We start from the raw sequence: 22,841 nt of genomic DNA, 5'->3' as shown, positions 1-22,841 counted from the left end.
GCTGGATTGGGCCGGTCGCACAGGTTGTGCTGGGGGGAGGGGCCGCAGGGGCAGCAGCAGCGGGGAAAAACGGGCTAAAAAAGGCAAAAGGAAAAAGGCAAAAAGAGAGAGAAAAGTGCAAATAAGGCAGCGAAGTGCAAGAAAGAGTGGACACCTTAGGGCATAGCTTGAGCCGGACTTGGGGTATGTGTTCCCCAAGGCCATTAGTTTCTCCAGCTGGGGATCTGCATTGCCCTCTCCCATTTGTTTACATGGCTGGGCCGCAGACCTCTGGGTCCCAGGGGCCAAAAAAAGGCCAGGAAGGGGGGCCTCATTTTCTCCTCCTCTTCCTTTTATACTGCGGTGCCCCAGGGGGTGGATTGTCCTTGGGGCCATCGGTCTGAGAGGGGGGCCTCGTGCCTCCCTCTCCTTAATTTTTGATGGCCGGGTCCCCGAGTGGTGTTGGTCTCGGGGGTCGAAGCTGTCCTTAAGCTTAGCCAGATGCCCCCTTCCACTTTACATTAAGTCTGGCCCCCAGGAAAGGGGGCCCTGGAGCCGAATTTGGCCTGGGGGGATGGGCCACATGAACCCCTCTCCCCAAATTCTAATGCATATTATATAATTCTAATGCTTATTATATAGGGACATGGCCCACCCTCATGAAAAAAACAAGTGCGGGAGTCCACATGTTCTTTTTTTAAAAATGTTACAGCGGTTTCACTGATTCTCTGCCAATTTGTGGTAACATTAAAAAAAAACAGTTTTGGCCCCATGCAGGGTCCATATGGGACGCCACCACGAGACCTAGGGGTCAGAGTATAATACCCAGCCTTTTTATGTATTTGTTTGGGTTTTTTGTTGGCAGTCGGGGGAGTCTGAGTACCAAGATGGCTGCCAACACTTCCTGGTTGAAGTGCTGGCAGCCATTCAGATCTCACAATGAGATCTGTCAGATCCACAGAAGATTTGCATTCCTAGATATCTATAAGTCTTTGTTCTTTAATAACTCCAAAACTACTGAACAGATTTACACCAGATTACAAAAAGAGATGTTTACAGACCAAGATCTAGCTTTCTGCCAAATTTGATGTAATTCCTTTCAGTGGTTCTGGCTGTTGTCATGTCTAAAATCCCCATAGGAAATTGCATGTGGAAAATGTGTTTTGGGACCCCCCATTTTTCTCAGCTCCCGCTTGGTGAATCAGCCTGAAACATTTAAGACAGCAGCTGAAGTGCTAACTATAACTGGTGAATTACTGTGTCTTTTTTAGTTCAAAACATTAATATTGTCATGAACAAATTTACCTAACTGTAACTTTACTTTAGCCTTTGTTTTTTTAGTGAATTTCTAGGGTTTGTTTAAAAACAAAAACAGATCTTTTTCTACATTTTTTTTAAGTAATTGTTTTTTTTAAAGTGTATACATGGTAAAATAACTGAATCCTTAGTGCGGAAATTATTCTGACAGGGAATTCGATTGTCTGTCTCCTCAGTTCTTCTGACTCTCATTTTTAGACATTTTCCCACCAAGTTCATTAAAATTGTAAAAGCATACTTTTCATGTGTTTTTACATGAAAGTAGTAATTATACTTTGGAAAGAGAGTAATCAGAATTTTTACTATTGTATCGTATTAAATTTCAATAAATAATCCTATTCTTTAAGTGCGTGATTATTACTATAGTTCTATATTTTGTTTTAATCTACTGTTTAGAGTTGTTTTTCATGTGTTCATTTATTATTTATTATTAATCTGTAAAAAGAGAGTCGGAAACAGTAGAGTGGTGTATATTACAGTGGTAATGAGTGTAGTGGCATAGAGTGTTGTGACACAGAGTGTAGTGGTACACAGTGAAGTGTTATACAGTGAAATCGCATAGAGTGGAGTGTGGTAAAGTGGATATATGTCCTGTAAATATTGGAGAGTTTATTTGCATAGACTGTAGTGGCATTCAGTGGATTGTTATAGAGTGGAGTGTTGTATAGTGGAGGGGCATATATTGGAATATCATGCACTTAAATAGCACAGAGTCGCGTGGCTTACAGTGGAGTGTGGTATTCTAGAGTGGCGTAAACTGGAATAGCGTGCACTGGAGTGGGATACAGTGGAAAGCCATACAGTGGAGTGGCGTACATTTGAGTGGTGAACAGTGGGCTTACATAAATTACAGTCTAGTGTTGTAAAGTACAATTGTGTAAAGTGGAGTGGTGAATTTTGGAGTGCCTTACAGTGCAGTGGTGCAAAGAGGAATACTGTACAATACATTGGTTTACAGTGTAAGAGGGTACAGTGCAATCGTGTTTGCTCAAGTAGCCTAAAGTATAGTTCCATACAATAGAGTAGCGTACAATTAAGTAGTGTTTACTGTAATAATGTAGATGGAGACGTACAGTGTAGTGATTTAAATTGGAGAACCATACAATAGATTCTTGTACAATTCAATTGGGCAGTTATGGAGTAGAGTCTAGTGACGTACACTGAAGTGTTTAGTGGAGTGGTGCAAAATATAGTTTTGTAAAGTGAAAAAGCATACAGTACATTGTGGTACACTGCAGTGGCACATACTGCGATTTAGTATAATTGAGTATTGTAGAGTGGAGTTGCATACACTGGAATAGTTTACACTCCAGTAGTGTACCATAAAGTGGGTTATAATAAAATACAGTGTTGAACAGTATAATAGCTTAGAGTATAGTGGTGTAGAATGGAGTGGCGTACAGTGGAGTTGGGTGAAATAGAGTGGAGCAAAGTACAGTGGATTAGCGTACAATTTAATGGCATATACTGGAGGGTTATCAAGTGGAGTGGCATACAGTAAATGGCGTAGAGTGCAGTGGCATATAGTCAAATGTTATACACTGGAGTGACAGAAGGTGGATGGTATAATTAAATGGGAGAGGTGCTGTAAAATTATGTGAATGTTATATCTGAAAAATATGACTTTTAATATCTAAAGGGAGAGGTGTGGTGCCGTGGCCAGGGTGACTGACGCTGGAATCTGGGGATCATGGTTCGATCCCCCGGCACCGGCGGCAGATTAGCCCAGCACCAGCACCATGTGACTCTGGACAATAGCTTGCTTAATATTCCTGACGTCCCCCAGCACCTGGAGACCCTTACGGGTGATTGTTCGCGCTTTACAAATGTGGATTATTATTATTATTATACATGTTACATTCCTGGCTTATATATGAATAACGTAAGCAATTGTAAACTTATACGTTGTATAAAACGTAGTTATATATTGTGCTATGGTATACCATGCAACGATTATGGTATACCACAGTACATGGGACCTAGAACTGGTGATGTGATTGGTTGATGGCTGTGTTTACCAAAGGTAGAAATCAGCCATGCAGTTTTTATGACAATTTTGCATTATTGTACAGCCAGCGTTTCATTGACTTCTGTGTTAGGGTGTTATATATAGGTAAATATTATGTTTTATTACTGTTAACCGTTTATGAATTAGTAATAGGTTCATGTTTTTTTGTTTTGAAAAATCTATGCATTATCGACCTGTAGATTTTTAGAAATGTCAAAGCTTAAGAACTTTGCACTCCTTTGAGGAATGCACACACATTTTAACAGATTGTTCCAGTGGTTTGATTATGAAAGTGTAGAAGTTTTGCTGGGTTGGCTAAAGAGGGTGTAAAGAAAAAAGGGGGGCCCAAAACATGCTCAAATCAAATATATTTAATGTATGCTTTTACATTTTGCATTGGGTGAAAACCAGAAGTCATATTTCATTTAAATTTGGCATGATTACATATTATGGTGTGCACATGTTTATTTTGGTTGTGCAACCACACAACCAAAGACACCAGTTCTCATTCTAAACGTCTGTGCAGAAATACCGGCTGCTCTCATCGAAGGGGAATCTACATCCTCACTCAGGCTACTACCTGTGAGTGAAATGACATCTCAAGGAGCAGAACCCTCAGTTTCTGGGCATACAGTTGCAGGAGAAGATCCCGGTTGTATTTTGACTGACTTTCCAGCATTGTCAAAATCCGATTCAACTGCCACCCTTAGTTCCCTTAGTTGGAGTTCAAGAGCTAGGGTGCTCGGACACACTTAAAACAATAAAATTAAACATCCAGAAGGAAGGCACTGAGCCTAGTAGGGAGGACTGTTCAATTTGAACTCACTATCTTTCATTATTTGTACTGCATTCATCACCTCTACACGAATTGATTGCTCACATCTGTAGGACAAACAAGAGCGTGTTTTATCGCTACCATTTGAATAGCAAAAAAACATCCGCAAGCTACCCTTTTCTTCTGAAAGGGTTGCAGCCCTCAGTGACACTAGTGTGTTACTGGGAAGAGACCCAGATGATGAAGCATGTCACAATGGTGAGTGATGGGAATCCGTCAATTTAAAGGATATTTCTTTGTAGCCTGTAAAGAGGTGTATTGGTTAATGGTTATGGTTTTGATGCAGCGCTACTCCAAAAATAAACTCTGAAACCATTTAACTTATCCCTGAGACACCAGAACATACAGCTACTCACCAGTGAGGCCCATATCACTGAGAGTTGCTCACGCACACTTTCTCACTATTCTAGGGATCAGTGAATCTAATGGAGAGCTGCTGTATCAGTTAGCGAGATGTCTAATTAAAACTAAACATTATACTATTTACATCTGCAGTTTTCAGAATTTTACCATGGTTTGATCATCAGAAAATATACATTTAGACATATCGCCATAGGGTCGACAGGTCTGCTAGTAAGAAATTAGGCGTAGTAAAACTCAAGGCCAGCTTAATTTTCCAATTTATCAAATTTTATTCAAGCAGTTTTAACATGTCCAAACTTATCTTCTTTATTTATTTTAGCTCTTCAAATGACATTTAGACAAAACTTTTATTCAAACAGTTAATTAGCATTATTTAGAAAATATCAGAAATAAACATTAGCAATTTAGGTCCATAACACAAGTCTTAGCAAAGACTGATAGTTCTCAAAGTCCATTTTCCTAACCTCTCTAACTAGAATCCCTCATTAAAGTGCATTTGCTGAAAAGGAAAAGTTAAAGTTTTCCCAAGTTCCTTACGTGTCCAAATAATTAGCAGTCCGACAGAATGTCTAGTAGGAAATCGAAAGAGCGTTTTTTTTTCCATTGTAAAATCTGCACTTTTTATACCTTTTTCACAAGCTCTATCTACCTAAAAGAGTAACTTTTGGAGAAAAGTCGAGTCCTCATTGGTCAATTTAGGGGTGGATGAGCATAACCTCATCGTCAATTTATACTTTTTTCTTCCTGTCAGGGGTTTTAAATGCCCACATTGTTTTCTACAGTCCGGCCTAGTCGAGTTCTTCATTTTGTAACTTCGGGTATAGTTCTCACGTTCAGAACCACTGTTCTCATCACTTGGCAGCCATCTAGACTTCCAGGCCACCACGACCTTGAACTCTCTTCCGCACAGGCACAGGCGGCTCGCATTTATTCTTGTCATCATTGATGCGCATGCGTCTTGTCTTTCACTGTAAAAGCAGGCCAGCGACTCCATTTTTTAAATAGGCCTTACGAGCCAGAATGAGAACTATCATAGAAACAAACACAAATAAACGTTACATTTGAGAAAAATTGCCCTTCTGTTTACCTCGCCCCTTGCTAAGGTTTTCCCTATTAGTAATTACCTAGCAAAAGCTACATATATGCATAATATACTTACCTTTAGCCCTAATTTCAGCCACATGTACATGGACAAAAGCACATTTACGCTTCATTCTATTATTTTAAAGCAGCATATTAATACCGAACACGACAAAATTACACAGTTAGTACATTATGATTGCAACACAAGCAAGAATTAGTTTCCCGCATGTTGGTGTGTGTGTGTGACGATTTATTCTAGATTGTTTAGTCCATGCACCACTCCATTAGTTCAGGTTACACGTTATTGAAGTGTGACTTCACAAGGGGTACACAAAATTTATTTTCTCCACCTTGCTCCATCAGTTTCTTTAGGTCTCATGTGGCTCTAACACATACAAATTTAGTATGTCCTTTTGATATTTCTCACTCATATTAGCACTCAAAACGTGTTTGAATACTGTATGCTGATGCTGAATATAATTATATACCTAACACATCAATTGTTTCCATCTGTCTTTTTCAGCAATTGAAGATGAATTTGATTTTGCTTTGGGAAAACAAACACCAGCATTCCTAAAAAAGTGTGTTTGCTACATTCGAAAAATCTCGAATCTCGACCGCTATGTTAAAATCCCAGAAATGGAAAGATACATGGACGTTGTTTCGGTGAGCGCTAAGGTGGCCCGAGATCCAGATGCTCTGGAGAAACTGATAAAACTTCGAGATGAATTTATTCCTACTATTGTAGCGTCATCTAATCTTCGAGTATATACGTCAGTCACTCATTGTGACATGAAGCTCGGCTATTCACAAGATGTAGAGAACCATTATGTAGAGGGTCTTGGAAAACAGTTTTACGAAGACATGATTGATATAATTCAAGCAACTGTGCAGCAAAATTTTGATACTGAAACTGATCCACTTTATGATGAAGTTTTGCAACACTTGTCCTTATGCAAGACGTATTCTTCCTTCTATGAGTATAGGTGTGAATCCCTCAACCTTGTGCAGAAATACGTTTTGCCCAGCAAATCAGGACATATCAACCCTCTTGTTGTCTATGGAGGTCCATGCACTGGAAAAACACTTTTACTAGCAGAAGTCGCAAAGAAGGTGAGAATCATGTCTAACAAAGTCTTTTTTAGCAACGGTTGTGATTTTGCAGAGGATTTCAGCTTTGATGAACTACGCAATTTTATCAGATCAGATCTTAGTTTCTTTATTAAAATAGCATTGAAGACATTTTAAAATGTATTGGAGGGGTTTTCATGACTATTGAATTATTTTAATAACGCCAAATGGCAAACAAAAAGCTGTTTCAGCATTGACTTTCTCAGGCATACCTTTGTAGAAGATGGAATTCCTGTTAGAATTACTGGCCATAGTGCAAATGATGTTTTGCCAGATATGAGAATCTATCTGTAGTCTTCTAACATCTTCTCATGTCTTTATCCCCTGTTGCTGAACCACAAAATGTCATTAATAAGTAAATTAATTAATGAATTAATTAATTAATAAAGATAGGCTACTCCGAGCTGGTCAGAGACAAAGGGTGTCAGACAATCCAGCAATTTTAAATCTGATGTACTTTTACAAACTTGATTTTAATGTGATTTTAGTTGTAATTGCTGGGGACTTTTTGTTACAACAAGGGGAACGTGTGTGGTACAATTTTGCTTCACAGTTCATTCTTGCTTGTTGGGACATTTTTTAAGTGCCATTTTGTGGTTGTGGCGCTCCTCTTTTTAGAGTGGGTGGGGATTATTTCCCCTCTGCAGCCCATTTAATTTACACTGTTGCGGATGCACCGCTGACGCCCCAAAGGCGCACCAAAGGCAAGCCCATCCTTGCCCACCCACGTCTAGGCAGCTTCCAGCGCCAGCCCATGCTTGTGGTTTTGCCATCTGCCCTTCAGTTTGTGGTAATATAACATCATTTTTGTCAATTAAGGTAAGGTGCCAATGAAAATAGTTGGCCCCGGATCCTATGGTATTTATGGGGTAAACTGGTCTCTTTATATCTCTATACAGTGGTTTATCCTTTTGTTCCACCCGACCAAGGAGGGGGGATGCCGCCCTCCATTCCCTAGCAATATCATGTTTAGCCAGTATCAGACCTAGATAAAGCAGGGTCAGTTTGTACCTATCTCCACCAAGGTATTCAGTCAGATGGAGGAGAGCAAGATGCAGGTCCCTCAGAATCTGCAAGAACAGTACCCTACCCATGCTTGTCAGTACTCCCTACCAACAGTTGTCAAAGTCAGGACAGCTCCACAAAGTGTGGAAAAAGGTGCACTCTGTCACACCACAGTGCAGGCAAGCAGCTGAGGCAAGTACCCCCATCTTCCAAAGCCTATGTTGTGTGCAGTATACCCTGTGTATATATTTTAATTGGATCAGTCTTGGCAAGGACACCACCACCCATGGTGTGCCCTGGATCTCTGTCCAGTCTTTGTTTTCCTACTCCCCTATGTCTGCCTCCCATGCCGTGTGTAGGGGACCTAATGTGTCAGGATGATTAGTGATCAGGAGCTGACAGTCCATGGCAGAGCTGAAGATATTTTTGGAACTGACTATGATGTTACTGATACTCGGACTGTAGGGACTTAAACGTTTTGAGGACTGCGCTTTGCATCATGTCCCCAAAGGTGGAGATCCCGATAAGCTCCCAGTTCCAGAATCTCTCTAATGTGGCCACCTGCGGGAGAAAGCAGCCAGAGGTGTCTGCTCTGTCAATTTACCCCACCACTTCATGCACTGGAGGGAGGGATGCCACAGGTTCCTGGTTGCTGGGGAAGATCCTTCCACCATCATACAGGTCTCAAGTGGAGCACCCCCAATCACCCATCTGTCTAAGGCATAAACAAGAAAGCATTAAGCATTAAGTATTAAGTTTAGCTCACGGATCAACCGCTGCAGAACATCATATGGTTGGTTTTCTAGTTGGTAAAGGAGCCTGGGTAGAGACACCATCTTAAATATGACTGACTGTCCATTCATCGACAGCGGGAGCCCCGAACATGTGTAAAATAGTGGTAGATGGAGAGCTCCATGAGCGCACAGTATTTTGGACTCCGGAAAGTCCACAGTGAGAGGTGCCAGAGTAAGGTCTGGCATCAGAGGCACATTCGGAGACCGAGCACCACTGAGGAGTTGTCGGACAGGACTCTTGACAACACCATAATGTCTGATATCCTGTGTACACATGAGCGTGGAATTGAAAAGTAATCAAGGTGGGAATTGGAGCCGTGAGTGACCAAAAAAATGTGTAACCTCCCTCGAGTGCATGATGAGCGCACCAGACATCTGTCAAACTCAAGTCTGCTATAAAGGAGGATAGATGGGTCCGCCAAGTATCCGGGGGCCTCTCCTATAAGTGCCACCTATCCACCCATAAGGTCTCACCATATTCTTGTCATTGGGTCAATATAGGATTGCCCGGGGTATGACAAATACACTCAAAAGTGTATGGGTCTCGCCATAGATGCTGCCCGTCATGGCTATGTATCGACCATATCTATCTCACCTATGTCTTGGTGCGGGGGGACAGGACAGTATTTTTAATCAGTATGCTGATGCCCCATGTACCCCTTACAAATCCTCCATTATAGACCTGTGTGTACCCATACAAGGCCAGACACAGGACCTCATTCCCAACGAAATGTACAACAGTGCCTCAGACACGGTTTGCAATTCCAAAATGGGTCATAAGGGACCTGCCACATTAATATTCATTATATGCGACCTGTTGAGAATGGCTGGCACTCATAGGGATATTGGCCTGATGGAGGAGGCAGGACACCATGCCTGTGACTGGTTTGCAATAAAGCAGTTTTCATTTTGAAATACAGCCCATTTTCCTTAAAGCAGAACAGGATCCATTTAAAAATAGAAAAATGAAATGTTTTTGTTTTATTTTTGAAGAGTAGGCAGTCATCAGTGAGACCACTGCCTGCTCCTATAAAACGTTTTCACTGCCAATCACAAAGAGGAAGGGGTCCACGGAGGACCCCTTCCTGTATGCGACTGACTTACCACCTACTTGAAGTAGGCTGTAAACTGCGATTATTTTGCGACCACATTCCAGTTGCAAAACTATCATACGTCCCCCTGCGACTCTCTATTAGGAAGTGATGCCCTTGGAATGCTCCTTCCTGATGGTGACTTGCAAACACTATTTTGAAATTCAGTAAGAAGTTCCTGACTCGCAAAATAGGGTTTATACATGCTACAGGATGTTTAAGCTGTCGCAAGCGGCCCGATTAGCTGTTTGTGACCACTGAAAATGGTTGTACATATGGCCCCAAGTTTGGCTGCTTTGATGGTTAGACTGTGTTACTGCACCAATCAGGTGTAATCTGGAAAAATCATTATTGTATGTGACTGATACTGGATTTTGCCTTGGAGCCAAGTGTGTTTGAGGATGGAGTCAGGGTCCATATAGTTCAAGTACTTTGTTATGACTGGTCGGGCCTGGCCCCTGGGAGAGGATGTCTCACCAGAGCCATGTGTGACAGCTCGATCACAAAACATGGGGAGAAGGGCTCCATGGGTATATTTTCATGTAGCCACTTGTCAAGGAGCATTCCATGGAGGGTCTTTCACTCCCCTCGAGAAAGCCAATGAATTTAAGGTTGTTGTGGCGTGCCTTACTATCTGCATCCTCCACCCGTGCTGCGAGTTCCTTGTTCATGAAGGAGGTGAGTTTGGACACTGTTTGTTGCAGGGACACTACTGAGTCCTCAACTACCAAGACTTAGGTCTCCACCTTGTAAGTTCGCTCCACTGCATTTCATAGGGAAACATCCTTTACAACGCAACTTTTACCATACAGTGCTTTTACATCGCAACTTTTACAACGCAAACCATTACAACGCATTGCGCTGGGGGGCGCTCTATGATAGGGAATAGATTTAATTTACTATCCAACACCTTCCCTACTATCCACGGGGACTGGAGTTGGAATAGTAAATTAAACTATTCACTATCCAGCACCCCAAAGCGCTATGCGTTGTAATGGTATGCGTTGTAAAAACTGCGATGTAAAAGCATGCGTTGTAATGTCTTACATCCCATTTCATAGGTCCTGGCAGAGCCCGGTGACATCCGAGCCCACGCCGCCTATCTTGGCATTAAGGGCATCCTGTGACTGTGTAACAGCTGCCAAAAGTGCTACATTATCTTTGATTGACTTTGACTGTCCATCCATCCCCACTGATGAGGCGGGCCCCTCAACTGTACATATTTGTCTGGCATGCTTTGATTAGCACCTGGTGCTGCTTTATCTTTGGCCATCCCATTCAGGTGTCACCAGTATTCTCCTTAGTTGTTTGAAACTTTCCACTCTGCAGCCAAACCGTCAGACCACCGCTGCATTCTCAATGGAGCGGCACGAGCAGTCGGATCCCTGAATCACGGGCTGCACCGATAGGGGCACTTCAAGGCCAATATCCCCATCCAGAGGGACCAACTGCAATGGCCACCTGCTGGGAATGAAAAGGAGACACCCTCCAGCAACTGGACCCCAAGCCCAGCACTTGTGTTCTATCTGGCAGTGTGTCCGACGCCTGTAAGGTCCCCAGGCAGTCCCGCCCCACTGAACTCCAAGGTCCCAAGATGGCGATTCCCAGCCCAGGTCCATCAGCCTGCTGGCTCTCCTGCTGACATCATAGTGAGGAATACAAAACCACCATAGGGCTCCCCGCTGGACAATACATATGGCATGCTCCTAACAGCAGAGTCTGGGGCCCCCACTGGACCTCACCACACAAGGAAGCCACTGCTGCGCTGGGCATTATATTTGTTATGAGCCCCCAGCCCTGCCCTCAACTAGGCCATCCATTGCTATCGCTCTGCCTGGGCTGTCTAACCGCTGGGATGAGCCCTTCACACACAGGATTACGAATGGCTTTTCTGTATTCGCATGTCACCACTTACTGTCTCCCTGGGCCAGATGCCTCCTCTCCTTTTCAGCCAGGTATTTCTATGTGGGAAGTCTAGGGGCCTCCCCCACTCATGCTGCTCCTCCTACTGTCACGCCGCTGTTTCGGCTCCTTAATTAGCGTTGGGCCCCACCCGCGCAATAGGGACCCCTTGGGCATCAGAGCCCACCGGGCTTACCAGGATCTGAGCATGGGTTCAGTCCACCATGCGATGATGTGGGGATTCCCAGCAGGAGGATGAGGCAGTCCCTTTCCCACGAGGGTCACCCTCTGCTTATCCTCACGCCTGGTGCCTCAATGAGCCAAGCAGAGGGCCCGATTCACAGAACTAACTTAAGACAAAATCCTAAATTTACTACCATTTGGTATTCACAGAAGGCACTTACTCATTTTGGTATTCACAGAAGGCACTTATTCATTTTGGTATTCACAGAAGTTAGGAGTCGCAGGGAGCGTGGAACCCGATCAGTGGAGCAGTACAGCACCTCTGTTTTAGACCTATTAAACTGGAGTGAGTTGGAACACAACCAGTCTGCTGTAGCTGACATACAGCGATGAGAGGTCTCTAAGGAAACCGCCTCTCCGCCCTCCAGCGAGAAAATCAGTTGGGTATCATCGGCATAATTAAATACCGAGATACCAAAGGTACCGATAAGATGGATTAGAGGGCGAAGGTACAAATTAAACAGTATTGGGCTAATGGCTGAGCCCTGGGGCACCCCCTGCCCCACCTTCCGCACGCCTGATCTGTATGGCGGCAAGGCCACCACTTGCTGCCTATTACGGAGATACGAGACTAGCCAGTCTCGAGCCCGCCCTGTTACTCCAGCCTCCTCCAGTCTCCTGATAAGAATCGGATGGCTGACCGTGTCGAACGCGGCCGACAGATCGAGCAGCACCAGAAAGGCTGCTCGACCAGTGTCGACTCGCGAACGAAGTTTGTCCAGCACGGCAACCAGAGCCGACTCCGTCCCATGCGCTGGGCGGAACCGAAACTGGGCCACGTCCAAGCAGTTGTTATCTTCCAGGTATCTGGACAGAGACTGGGTAACCACCTTCTCCATGATTTTAACCGGAAAAGGGAGTAACGAGATGGGCCTGTAATTCTCCAGGCGGGTGGGGTCCAGGGTGGGCTTTTTCAGGAGGGCAGACACCACTGCTGTTTTCCAACAGTCCGGAACCAAAGCAGATTCAAAGGACTGGAGACAGATGGAATACAGTGGGAAAAAAGTTCCTTCTGAAAAAGCTTCCAAAATTTATGAGGAAGCGGGTCCATAGGGGAGCCCGAAGACACCGTCAGTGCTAGTCGGCAAAAGTCATCGGAATTGGGAACAGAGAAGCTGCTCAACCTAGGCTGGGCCAGCAGATCTTCTGTGTCGGCCAGGGTAGATGGAAAAACCCGGGGTGGCCGGGGCTGGGAGTCCGACGGAGTAAGACCGCTCAATATTGTAGCTATCTTAGCTTCAAATGCGGCTGCCAAAGCGTCGCATAAAGCCTGAGAAGCCGAGATGGTATTCGAGGCGCAGACAGGCTTGGAAAGATCATTAACAATCCTAAACAAGGCCTGTGACATTGCATAACATCTCCACCCCTTCCGTGGGGCGGTGGGGTCCAGTGCCACAACTCCCATGTATGCACATCATCTTGCCCCCTAATGCAGGTAGTTGAACATAACCTGGAGCGAGAGCCCTGTGCACTGGCACCATCCGAGTGGCGACCCACCCCATTACCTCAACAAGCATTTAAAATAGGTAACCCTGCCCTGGTGACACATAATCCTGACTGAGCATTTCCCACCGACCATACAGGATACACCTCTACATCTTAGGGGTGAACAGTCTGGATTGTTCTTCACCTAAGCGCAGAAGCAAGAATACATGTTTAAGCATCACTTTAGAATGACAGTACTCACATTGGCTGGTCATTAGAATGCATTGCAATTACAGCCCCTAAAGGCATCACAGATGAAATCACAGGATTAAGCTTATACAGCCAGACACCCTAGCAGGAATGTCTGGCAACATAACCCCACTTTGCTTATGACATCACCTTACACAGGTACTTCACATTACACATATGACTTTTAGTCCCCCTAAAAGAAATAACGTGGTTAAATACATTTGTGGTGCAATTACACCTCTTCACCTCCAGAGGATACCCTGCTCCAGACATCCCCAGTTCAGTTCTTCATCCCTTGGTGCACTTCTCACTACACACCCAGCTGCAGAACAAACGTTCCAGCCCAGGAGGTGTTAAAAAGCTGGCTGAGCCCTTGAGGGGTTATTACTTCCTAGTCCCCAGAGACTTATGGAGGACCTTCTCCTTGGCGGGTTTGGGGAGTCTGCGTACTCCTGCAGGTCCCCCTTTACCTTTGTACACCAACAGCGGTGCCACCACACACCGGAATAGCCTGCTTTCCTTGCTGCCTGTCTTGCTGCATATTATAGCAGCGGCGCGCCAGCTGTTCCGGGGAGAGCCGCGCTGCCCCTGATGGCCTCGGGCAGATCCTCCCAGCTTCAGTGGGGGGCCCGGTCCCACCGGACCCCAAGGTGAGTCCTGCTGCTCGGGGAGCCCACCCCGGCTGCTCTTGCTGTTTTTCCCTTTTGGGGGCCCAGTCCCACCCGGACCCCCAGGTGAGCAACGGCAGCTTGGGGAGCCTACCCCTGGCTGCTACAAGGCCCCTCACTGCAGGCTCAATGGGAAGCCACTAGGGGAGCCCACCCCAGAGGCTCCCGCCTGCTCCCTGACTGGCCAGCACCCTTGCGTGCTGTCGCAGGAGCCCACACCCGTCTTCTGGTCTGCCCGCTCCGGTGGGCAGACAAGAGGCTGCCTCCCCGCCCCAGCGGGTCTCTGGGGGAGTGCGACGGCACTCCCCCCTCCTCCTTTCTCCATTTGGGGCCCCAAGATGGGGTCCCCGGCCCCAAACATCTATCAGGAGGGCGCGACTGCGCTCCCCTCACTCCAGAGACCTCTGGGGCCAGGGTGGGCTCCTGGCACCCAGGGCGGGGCTATTTTCACAGGGGACTGATGCGGAGCTCCCTGACTGATTTTCTCCCTCTTCGGGCCCGGGGATGGGGTCCAGGGCCCCCTTGGAACATTTTCACGGGGTGTGCCGCCTCCTCCTCATGCACACGGGGCCCGGAGTTGGGATCCTGGGCCCCTCCCCCTGCACAGGGAGCGCGACGGTGCTCCCCGGCTTAATTTTTGCCGGGGGCCAGGGTGGGCTCCTGGCCCCCCGCAGGGGCACCTTTACGGTGAGCGCGATGGCGCTCCCCAACTTATCTTCTCTTGGGGACAGCCCCCGGGACCTGACCTACCCAGGGCATTTTCTGGACCGGCGGCGGAGCCCCACGTGTTTCGTCGTTGGTAGACCAAGGGTCATAGGTCGACTACCTTCTAGGGGTCCTATCTCAGCCCCCAGGCATCCGATTGTCGAGACCTTGGCCTCTTCTGGCTCCTGGTAGCGCTCCCCAGCCACTGGGAATACTCTCCTTTGCCCTCCTGGTCTCAAGGAGGGTGCATTCAGCAGGGAGCTGCTTCACTGGCTCCCTGCACCAGTCTTTCACCTGGCATTCCTCCTGGGCCTCTCTTCTCCCGGCGCAGAGGCCCCTGCTTCTGCGCGCTGGTCCTGGTCTCTTCTCCTGGCGCTGTTCAGGATCCTGGGACAGTCAGGGGGTACCTCCTTCCAACTGTCCATTGCGCTAGGCTCCAGCACCCTCTGCCTCAGCAGACCACTCCCCAGAGAGAGCTTCTCTTACTGTGCAAGATTTTGGGAGGGGGCTGGAAGGAAGTCTGTGTTTGCCATATCACCCAGCGACACATCACTTCTCTGCCCCTGCTCCCTCCTTCCTGCCCAGGTCTCTGGGTTTGTTCAAAATGTGTCATCCAGGGTCTCCTGCCACATGGTCTCTGAAAGTCCCTTCATCCCAGAGCTGCCTTTTCCCTTGCGCAGCTAGGTGCCTGGCACCAGGTGTCAGCTGCTGATGGATTAGCCTCTAGCTCGACCCATCTTTCTCTCCTTGGCGGGAAGGTCATCAATCTGGGCTTCTGGGGTCAGCCCTCAGCCAGGCCCAGTTTATGAGCTGACTCAGAGAAATATCACACTTCTGGATGACCCAAAAGCAGTACAAATATGACTTTGGACTCTGCAGAATACTTCTTCTCACATGGTTACAGTGGACTTTGGTGAGTGTCGGGAATTTGTAAGTCCTAGGAAAGTAAAACTAGCCAATGTGCTCCCTATCCCCATAAGAGAATAATGGAATAAACACTGTAAAGCACACTGACCTTCCCTGGCATGTTTCTTCCCACTGTATAAAGCCTATTCCATGTCACCACCCAATTCTGCATACGTCCTGCCACACCATTCACTTTGTAGCTGCTCCTTGACTGCACACACCAGGAATCTCCCCTGCGCAGACCACACACGTGTGCACATGCATGTACACATGTGTCTGCATGTAACCAGCCCATTACACCTTACTCCAGCTGCTGCGCAGCGGCCTAGTCAAGCTAGGGGGACACCAGTAAAATCCACACGCAGTCTCTTTCATCATGCGTTCACTGTGGGTGAATCCCAACTTGTGAAGCTCTCCCACAGTAAAAGCTCAACAAATAGGTGCTCAAAAAGCGCAAAATTCAGGCGGCTCAGAGTGTCAGAACTGCCTTATAACAAGAACCAATAACTAGAATCAAGATTGCATTTATAAATCCCAATCTGCTAGGAGTTTCATTAAAAGGAAGATATATGTGAATCTCCTCTTCAAGAAGTAAATGTTTATTATGCTCCAAAAGACACATACGGGAAATTGGCATCCCGCAAATTAGAAACATTTTCTGTAGTATCGTCGTACCAATGGGGAGAAGTACTATGTTACCTTTAGTTTTGCTAAATGGTTAGGTGTGCTGATATTTTTTCAAAAAGGTAATGCAGAGGCAAGGCCTCTGCGACTCACAGACATAAAAGATTGATCACTTTTACATTTCCAAACATTTTATTCACAAAACATCCGCAACATAAAAGTTCACTAATCCCACACCTGAATAAAATGTTACTTATGAGCTGCTGTGAGGTGTGCACGATACCATGAGTGGGTGATCACGGGTTGTAAGCCCCAGTGGGGCTTATTTACAAGCCCCTTGCGCCGCGGGTGCATCACTTTTAATATGGGAAAAAGTGACGTGCAAGGGGCTAGTAAATAAGCTCCACTGTGATGTTTGAAATTTTTAGAGCATACTGACTGCACACTTCTACGTTGCAGCTTTTTTAGAGTTTATATCTGCAGGTCGAAAGCCTTCCTGATATGTTTTGATGGTATACGCCATTTTGACAATTTTCCATCCTGAAGAAATTTAGCCTGTCGAAATCAAGCTGCTGAAAAATCATGTTGGAGAAATGTCAACATGACAAATTACATTTTCCACAAAAAATATTGTGCTATAATGCAAAAGGTATATGCCATCAAGCGAAAGGAAATAAGGTAACATGGAGGGTGTGATGAGCATGAGGGAAACGTAGATGGGTAAAATCTATGTAAAATTAATAGATGTAAAGCAAGAGGGTTTAAGGCTATGAGACGTATTACAATTAAAGATAGGGAAAGTGAGGTGAAAGATAGGAGGGAGGAAAAGGGAGTATCGTTTAAAAAATGTGGATATTAAGAGGGGGTGAAGTCCCCCCTTAAAGAAGTTTACAAAACATATACAAACAAATAGTTCTCAAATACTGTTTTCTCCTGATCCGTTTAATCAAACCGATTAAAAACATTAGTGAAAAAAAATAATCAGAACCAATTTCTTTAAGTACGAATGTCTTCTGAAACACATACAAACATCTCAATTATGTCAGTGTAGACTCAGTGGTGTCTTGCTTTCTAGCTCGTCCATGACATCATAGAAAGTCAAGATGATGTAGTTTTATTTGCTGGCAGTGAGCAGAGTGACCAGGGTTGAGCTTTCTGTATTATCTACTCCTGGTAGGGTCTTTCATGTAAAATCGCGATGTCCTTTTTCCCATATTTTATTCGCATATTCAACAGTCACAAGAATGCAAACATGATCAAGATTTTCAAGCCATTAGTCTCTAGGGAAGAGATTCAAGGGAGTATGTTTGTAAAAGTTAACTACGCAGCACTGATATAGCAACCATATATGTATGATACTAGACTTCAAAAACGCTACAGAGCACCAAGCCACATACATAAAACAATATGGACAGGAAAGTGGCAGTTTTTTGCTTGACGTGCATTTTTTTGAAGAGGATATTGAGGAAGTGCAGGTTCTGAAGAGTTAGTATAATCTATGTGGGAGCGTTTTAGAGAAGCACCTCTCACCTGCTTTTCCTCAGAGGATAAGACAGGAAGATTCCTTCTCAGCGACCTAAGTTGATATGATATATGATATGAGCTAGAGGAGAGTCTGGTGAGACTCGAGCTGATAAAAATGGATGACTATCATTCTTAATGCCTAGACTCTTCTCTGTGTTAGATGATTCTCGTATGCCGTCCCATCTTGGCAGGCCAGTGAGTATCGATCCAAAGGTTACAGTGGCCAAAAACAAACGAGATCTTGGTGTAAATTCTAAAGGCACTCAGGCTCATCTTTCCCCACTTCAGTGTCTAGGTCTCCAACTTCCAGCTTCAGTAATGTCAGCAATACACTCTCACTGTCTGGCTAAAAAATGTCACCTCTATCGTGTGTGCAAAGGCAAGCCAAGGGCTTCCAAAGTCGAACAACGAGGCCTCCATTACTCCAGCTTACTCATCCACACACATGCCACATGGCCTTGGGATACAACCACAAGTATCTGGGCTAATTCATAGATGCAGAACTTTATATGAGTGGGTCAGTAGGCCCCTACTTTCGTGACACAAATTAAAAGGTCTGGTTACAACTTCTGTCCTCCACCTCTGCCTTGCCAATCTTTTCTGTGCAAGGATATCAACCACGGTGGCAGAGACTGCCTCACAGAATGGCACATGCATTAGTAGAAGATGTGGGAGAGACCAGGGAGAGAGGTATGGCACTACTAAATGGGAGGCATTTATGAACATTTAAGCAGGGGTTTGGGAAAGATAATGCTAATACAAAACACCCACAAAAATGAAGAACATTGCAATTTACAAAATAACACAGCAAAGTGCCTACATCCCTAAAGGTATCAAAACAGGTATAAATGTACTCTGGGCCAGCCTTTGAGTGAGTAGAGCACCACATAGTCAACTGGTATTGGAACACACTCGCATAGAAACAATAGAGATAAGGCATTACAATAATACCCCATAGTAACAAATGTTAAAGTAACCATTTTACTTTGTAAATAAACATAGTTTAAAATGTAAACATAAATTAAACTTTTAGAAAAATTTAAAACGATTCATTCATAAAACGCTTAAGCAAGTTTACGGAGTTTAAAATAAAAATGTTAGTGAGGATCATAAATTGTACTTAAAATGTTATTTCAAAATAATATTTATAAATTATATAAGCGTATTTAAATTATTTAATTTTATTTGTAAGGTCATTTTATCTAATATTTTATATTAGGATCTCAAAGTTAGTGATATATAATTTATAGGAATGTACATATACTTTATATAGTAACATAGTCTACGTTTTTGTTTATGATAAACTGTGTTCAATTTCCCTAAACCTTCCCATTGGGTGATAGCTGCCCCGGTGGCAGAACTCTCCAGGTTAAAAACTACGATATTAATTTCTGCTGTTTGAGGCTCCATCTCTTCATTTGCAAAGGTGGAGACGTAATTCTCCATCTAGGTGTAATTTCCACTCGGAGTTTTAAATAGCAAAGAAGTTTAGAGTTACCACTTGGTATAGAGGTAAATATACATGAGAGCAAATATATACCAGGGTATATTTACCTTTAAGAATCAGGTCCTTTGTGATAGGGACTCTCATATGACAAATGTATGCCAAAAGAGACATTGGCATATTGTGCGGTAGTTTTGGCGTAGCGTCTTATTACTTTTATGTTTCGAATTAGCTGTAAGCCATTTCCACAGGTATCAAGATTGGGTGTGTCAGCGTGGCCTGGCCACGTTTATTTAATCATTTAAATCACACAATGCAATTACCTAGTGTTTTTAGTGTTCAGAGAGCTGTGAAATCATGATTTCAATTTGCCAGTGTCAGTTTTATATCCTCTTAGGCCTTCACAGCTTCCTTCCTTACATTCCATTTCCTCCTTTTTATGCTTAAAAGTATGTTTTCAATCTTTTCCAGTATATCACTTCTCTCTTCAATATTTCAACTGAGGGGGCAGTCATGGCTTTCCATTTTTCTATCCTGTTTGTTTTGGCCATAATTTCCTTTAAATCCATTCATTGTATAACGACTTAACTTTTTTACCTAAAAATTAAGACTAGTAAACAATGTTCTGGAACATCTTGAGTCTCCCTGTTACCATGCTGATGTTATGGTGGTTTTCTTCCAGTACCTTCCTATGCATTTACAAGTCGACATCATATGGTACAAGCCTAATTGATCACATCTGGGGCAATTTTGCACCAATCCACTATGGCATAAGATAAGTTCAATGTAAAATAATGTATTGGAAGTGATCCCCAGAATACTATAATTTAGTCCCAAAGGCTCTGTCAATGTTTTCCTCTATGCTGTCAGATGTTTTGTAAAATATTCATACCCCAAGTACTAAAACAAGTGCCATTTCCAGTGGACTAGGTCACATGCCTTGGAAGGTATTTGATCAGCCGTGTATGCTTGACCGGATATATAAAAAAAGCCCAGACACATTGCCAAATCATTCTAGCCCATCTGTTGATAGCTGTAGATCTTTCACAATGCGCTCATCAACAAATAATGACATTTATTGTGGTGTGCCTGATATGGTAATTCCAATTTTTCTTCCCATACTGCGTACTAAGTTTCCAATGTGTTTCATGATAAGAGTAAAGAACAAAGTTAGGGGAGAGGATGTAACCTTGTGGCTAGAGCGGTCGACCTCGAAGCTGGGTAACCGGGTTCGAGTCTTGGCAACAATGCTCAACATCCTGAGATTCTATGTAAATCACGTCATCTCCCCGTGCCTAACAAAAATGAATGTGCCCTTCTGTAATGAAACTGGTGCTCATGTAAAGCGCTCTGATACGCAAATGTCTTGAGTCTTGTTTGCGCTATATAAAACTCCCCCAAAAAAGTGTTATGGCAAATCCTGCATCCCTCTATCCACCTCGTATCTTTCAGAAGCAATATATCCAGTATGGAGTCTGATCACCAGGTCACTAAAGGGAAGGGGTAACCAGTAGAACATTGTTTACCCAATTTGCAATCATTTGAGTAATTTGTCCATATACTTCTAGTTGACAGTGAAGAAAGCTGTATCCAACCAATCAAATGTGTCGCTTGCCACATCACTGCAGATGGAGTTTTTTGCATCACATAAATAAAGCCACATTACATCCCAGTATCTCACCTCAGAACTACATGCACCATTTTAGAAAGTAGGGGGAGCAAGAGGTTGGCTAATACTTTTCTGAAAATGTTATAATGATCATGGAGAGTAGTCTGTAGGACTTACAGGCACATGCATCAAAGGAAAAACCAGTCGCAAAGGGGCAGATTCTCAGAATCTGCCCCTTTGCGACCGGTATTTTTGCATTTGGGATGCATCATTCCAAATGCTAAAATCGCAATTTAAGGAATCTATAATTTGTGATTACTTATATTGCAATTGCATTTAAGGAATCCCAAATTGAGATTCCTTAAATGCAATGCATTAAAGTAAAAAAAATTAGCGATTTCACTAATAGGAGTAGCAAATTACCATAAAGTTGAACTTCATGGTAATTTGCAAGAACTTTGAAAAATGCACTTTTGTGCATTTTTCAAAGTTTCATGTTGCGTACACACATGCCCTGAGGGCATGTGCGTGTGCAACATATGTGCACAGATCAATTTCAGGGGGCGCAACAGGATGTCATTTTGACACCCTTGCACCCTTGAAATTGCATGAGCAATTTGCGCGTACCTCCTGGTACTTGCAAATTGCTCATGCAATCTCCAATTCATTCCTGTGGGCCTGGAGGCCCATAGGAATGAATGTGACAGCATTCCTTAATTGCGACTAGCAATTTGCTATTCACAATTAAGGAATGTGTTGGAATCACTATTGTTATAGCAATTCCTACATGCATAGGCTTTTGCGATTCCTAATTGCGATCCCTTAATTATCGCAACTAAGGAATCGCAAAAACCTATGTTGATGCATGTGCCAGCTTGTCTCCTGGGTATATCTATCTGGCTTCGAGAGTGATGATATCACTGCTTCTGTAGTGGAAGGTGGTGGTAGCATTTGCTGCCAAGCACATCTACAGTAGTTTCAGAGCAAATCAATACATGTCACATAAAACTGTGTGTTTGCACCAGGTGTTTTCCAACATGCACCTCATTCATAGTTTTTTTTAAAGTTTCTGCTTTATTAAGGGGGCTTCAACAAGTCAGTCTGTTGAGGGGTAAGAGTGCTAATCTCTAACCAGTCTACAAATTCCTTTATGTCTTGTCCATCAATAGCTCTGTCATTCTTTTATAGTGTTGAATAATACTTATATAAAACACAATCAATCTCTTGTGTGTGGACAACAGTTCCCTTTCAATTGTGAATACTGTTGACTTGAATGTCTCCCAGTCAAGAATTCCTATGATTCACTCGGCGAATCAATTCTTTGATTATACCCATAGATTTTGGGGCTTCTAGAGATTTGGGTTGCATTCACAATAAAAGGAATGTTGTCTTGAAGGGTGCTTATGTAATCCCTTCGAGTAGGGGATTATTGTCTGATATAGGTCTATATAGATAAGCCCAATATACTGAATGATAGCGTATAATACATTTGGTCCAACCTGACATACATGCCATGGGCATGTGAATAGCAAGACTATTCCCTTGCAAGTGGATTGTGCCTTTGCCACCAGTCTACAAAAGCTATATTCATAGAACCATTCCTTCAGGGTACTCACTGTATCACTGAAGAAGCAGTTAATGGTGTGTGCAACACGTCCATAGTCACATCAGCAACACAGCCATAGTCTTCTCCCAGTATTTTTAGTAGATGTGCATGGGCTGCTAAGAATGTTGGTAAAGATGTTAAAAAATAATCAAGAATGTGTGCTTGATTGGTATTTGTGTCGTGCATACTAGCCAACAATACATCAATACCATACAACTTCTAAACAACTGCCACAAATCTCCCATCATGGTAAATATATGCATAACACATTAAAAATGGTGTGCCACGTCTCACCCATATCAGAACCCTTCTTGCATATGCAGAATATGG

General features: G+C 44.0%; 1 protein-coding gene across 1 annotated transcript in view; it reads left to right on the top strand.

The window, feature by feature from the left end:
- Nucleotides 1-22,841, top strand: part of NWD2 (NACHT and WD repeat domain containing 2) — a 651,118-nt gene that overhangs the window by 610,846 nt on the left and 17,431 nt on the right. Inside the window, exon 6 of the mRNA XM_078678358.1 lies at nt 6,109-6,698. Within this exon, the coding sequence (XP_078534484.1) occupies nt 6,109-6,698 (590 nt within the window). The remainder of the gene's footprint in view (nt 1-6,108; nt 6,699-22,841) is intronic.

This window comes from Lissotriton helveticus, chromosome 2_2, assembly GCF_964261635.1.
Source record: "Lissotriton helveticus chromosome 2_2, aLisHel1.1, whole genome shotgun sequence".
Classification (NCBI taxonomy): domain Eukaryota; kingdom Metazoa; phylum Chordata; class Amphibia; order Caudata; family Salamandridae; genus Lissotriton; species Lissotriton helveticus.
Note: the sequence above shows the minus strand (reverse complement) of the source record. Positions and strands in the feature narration are given on the sequence as shown.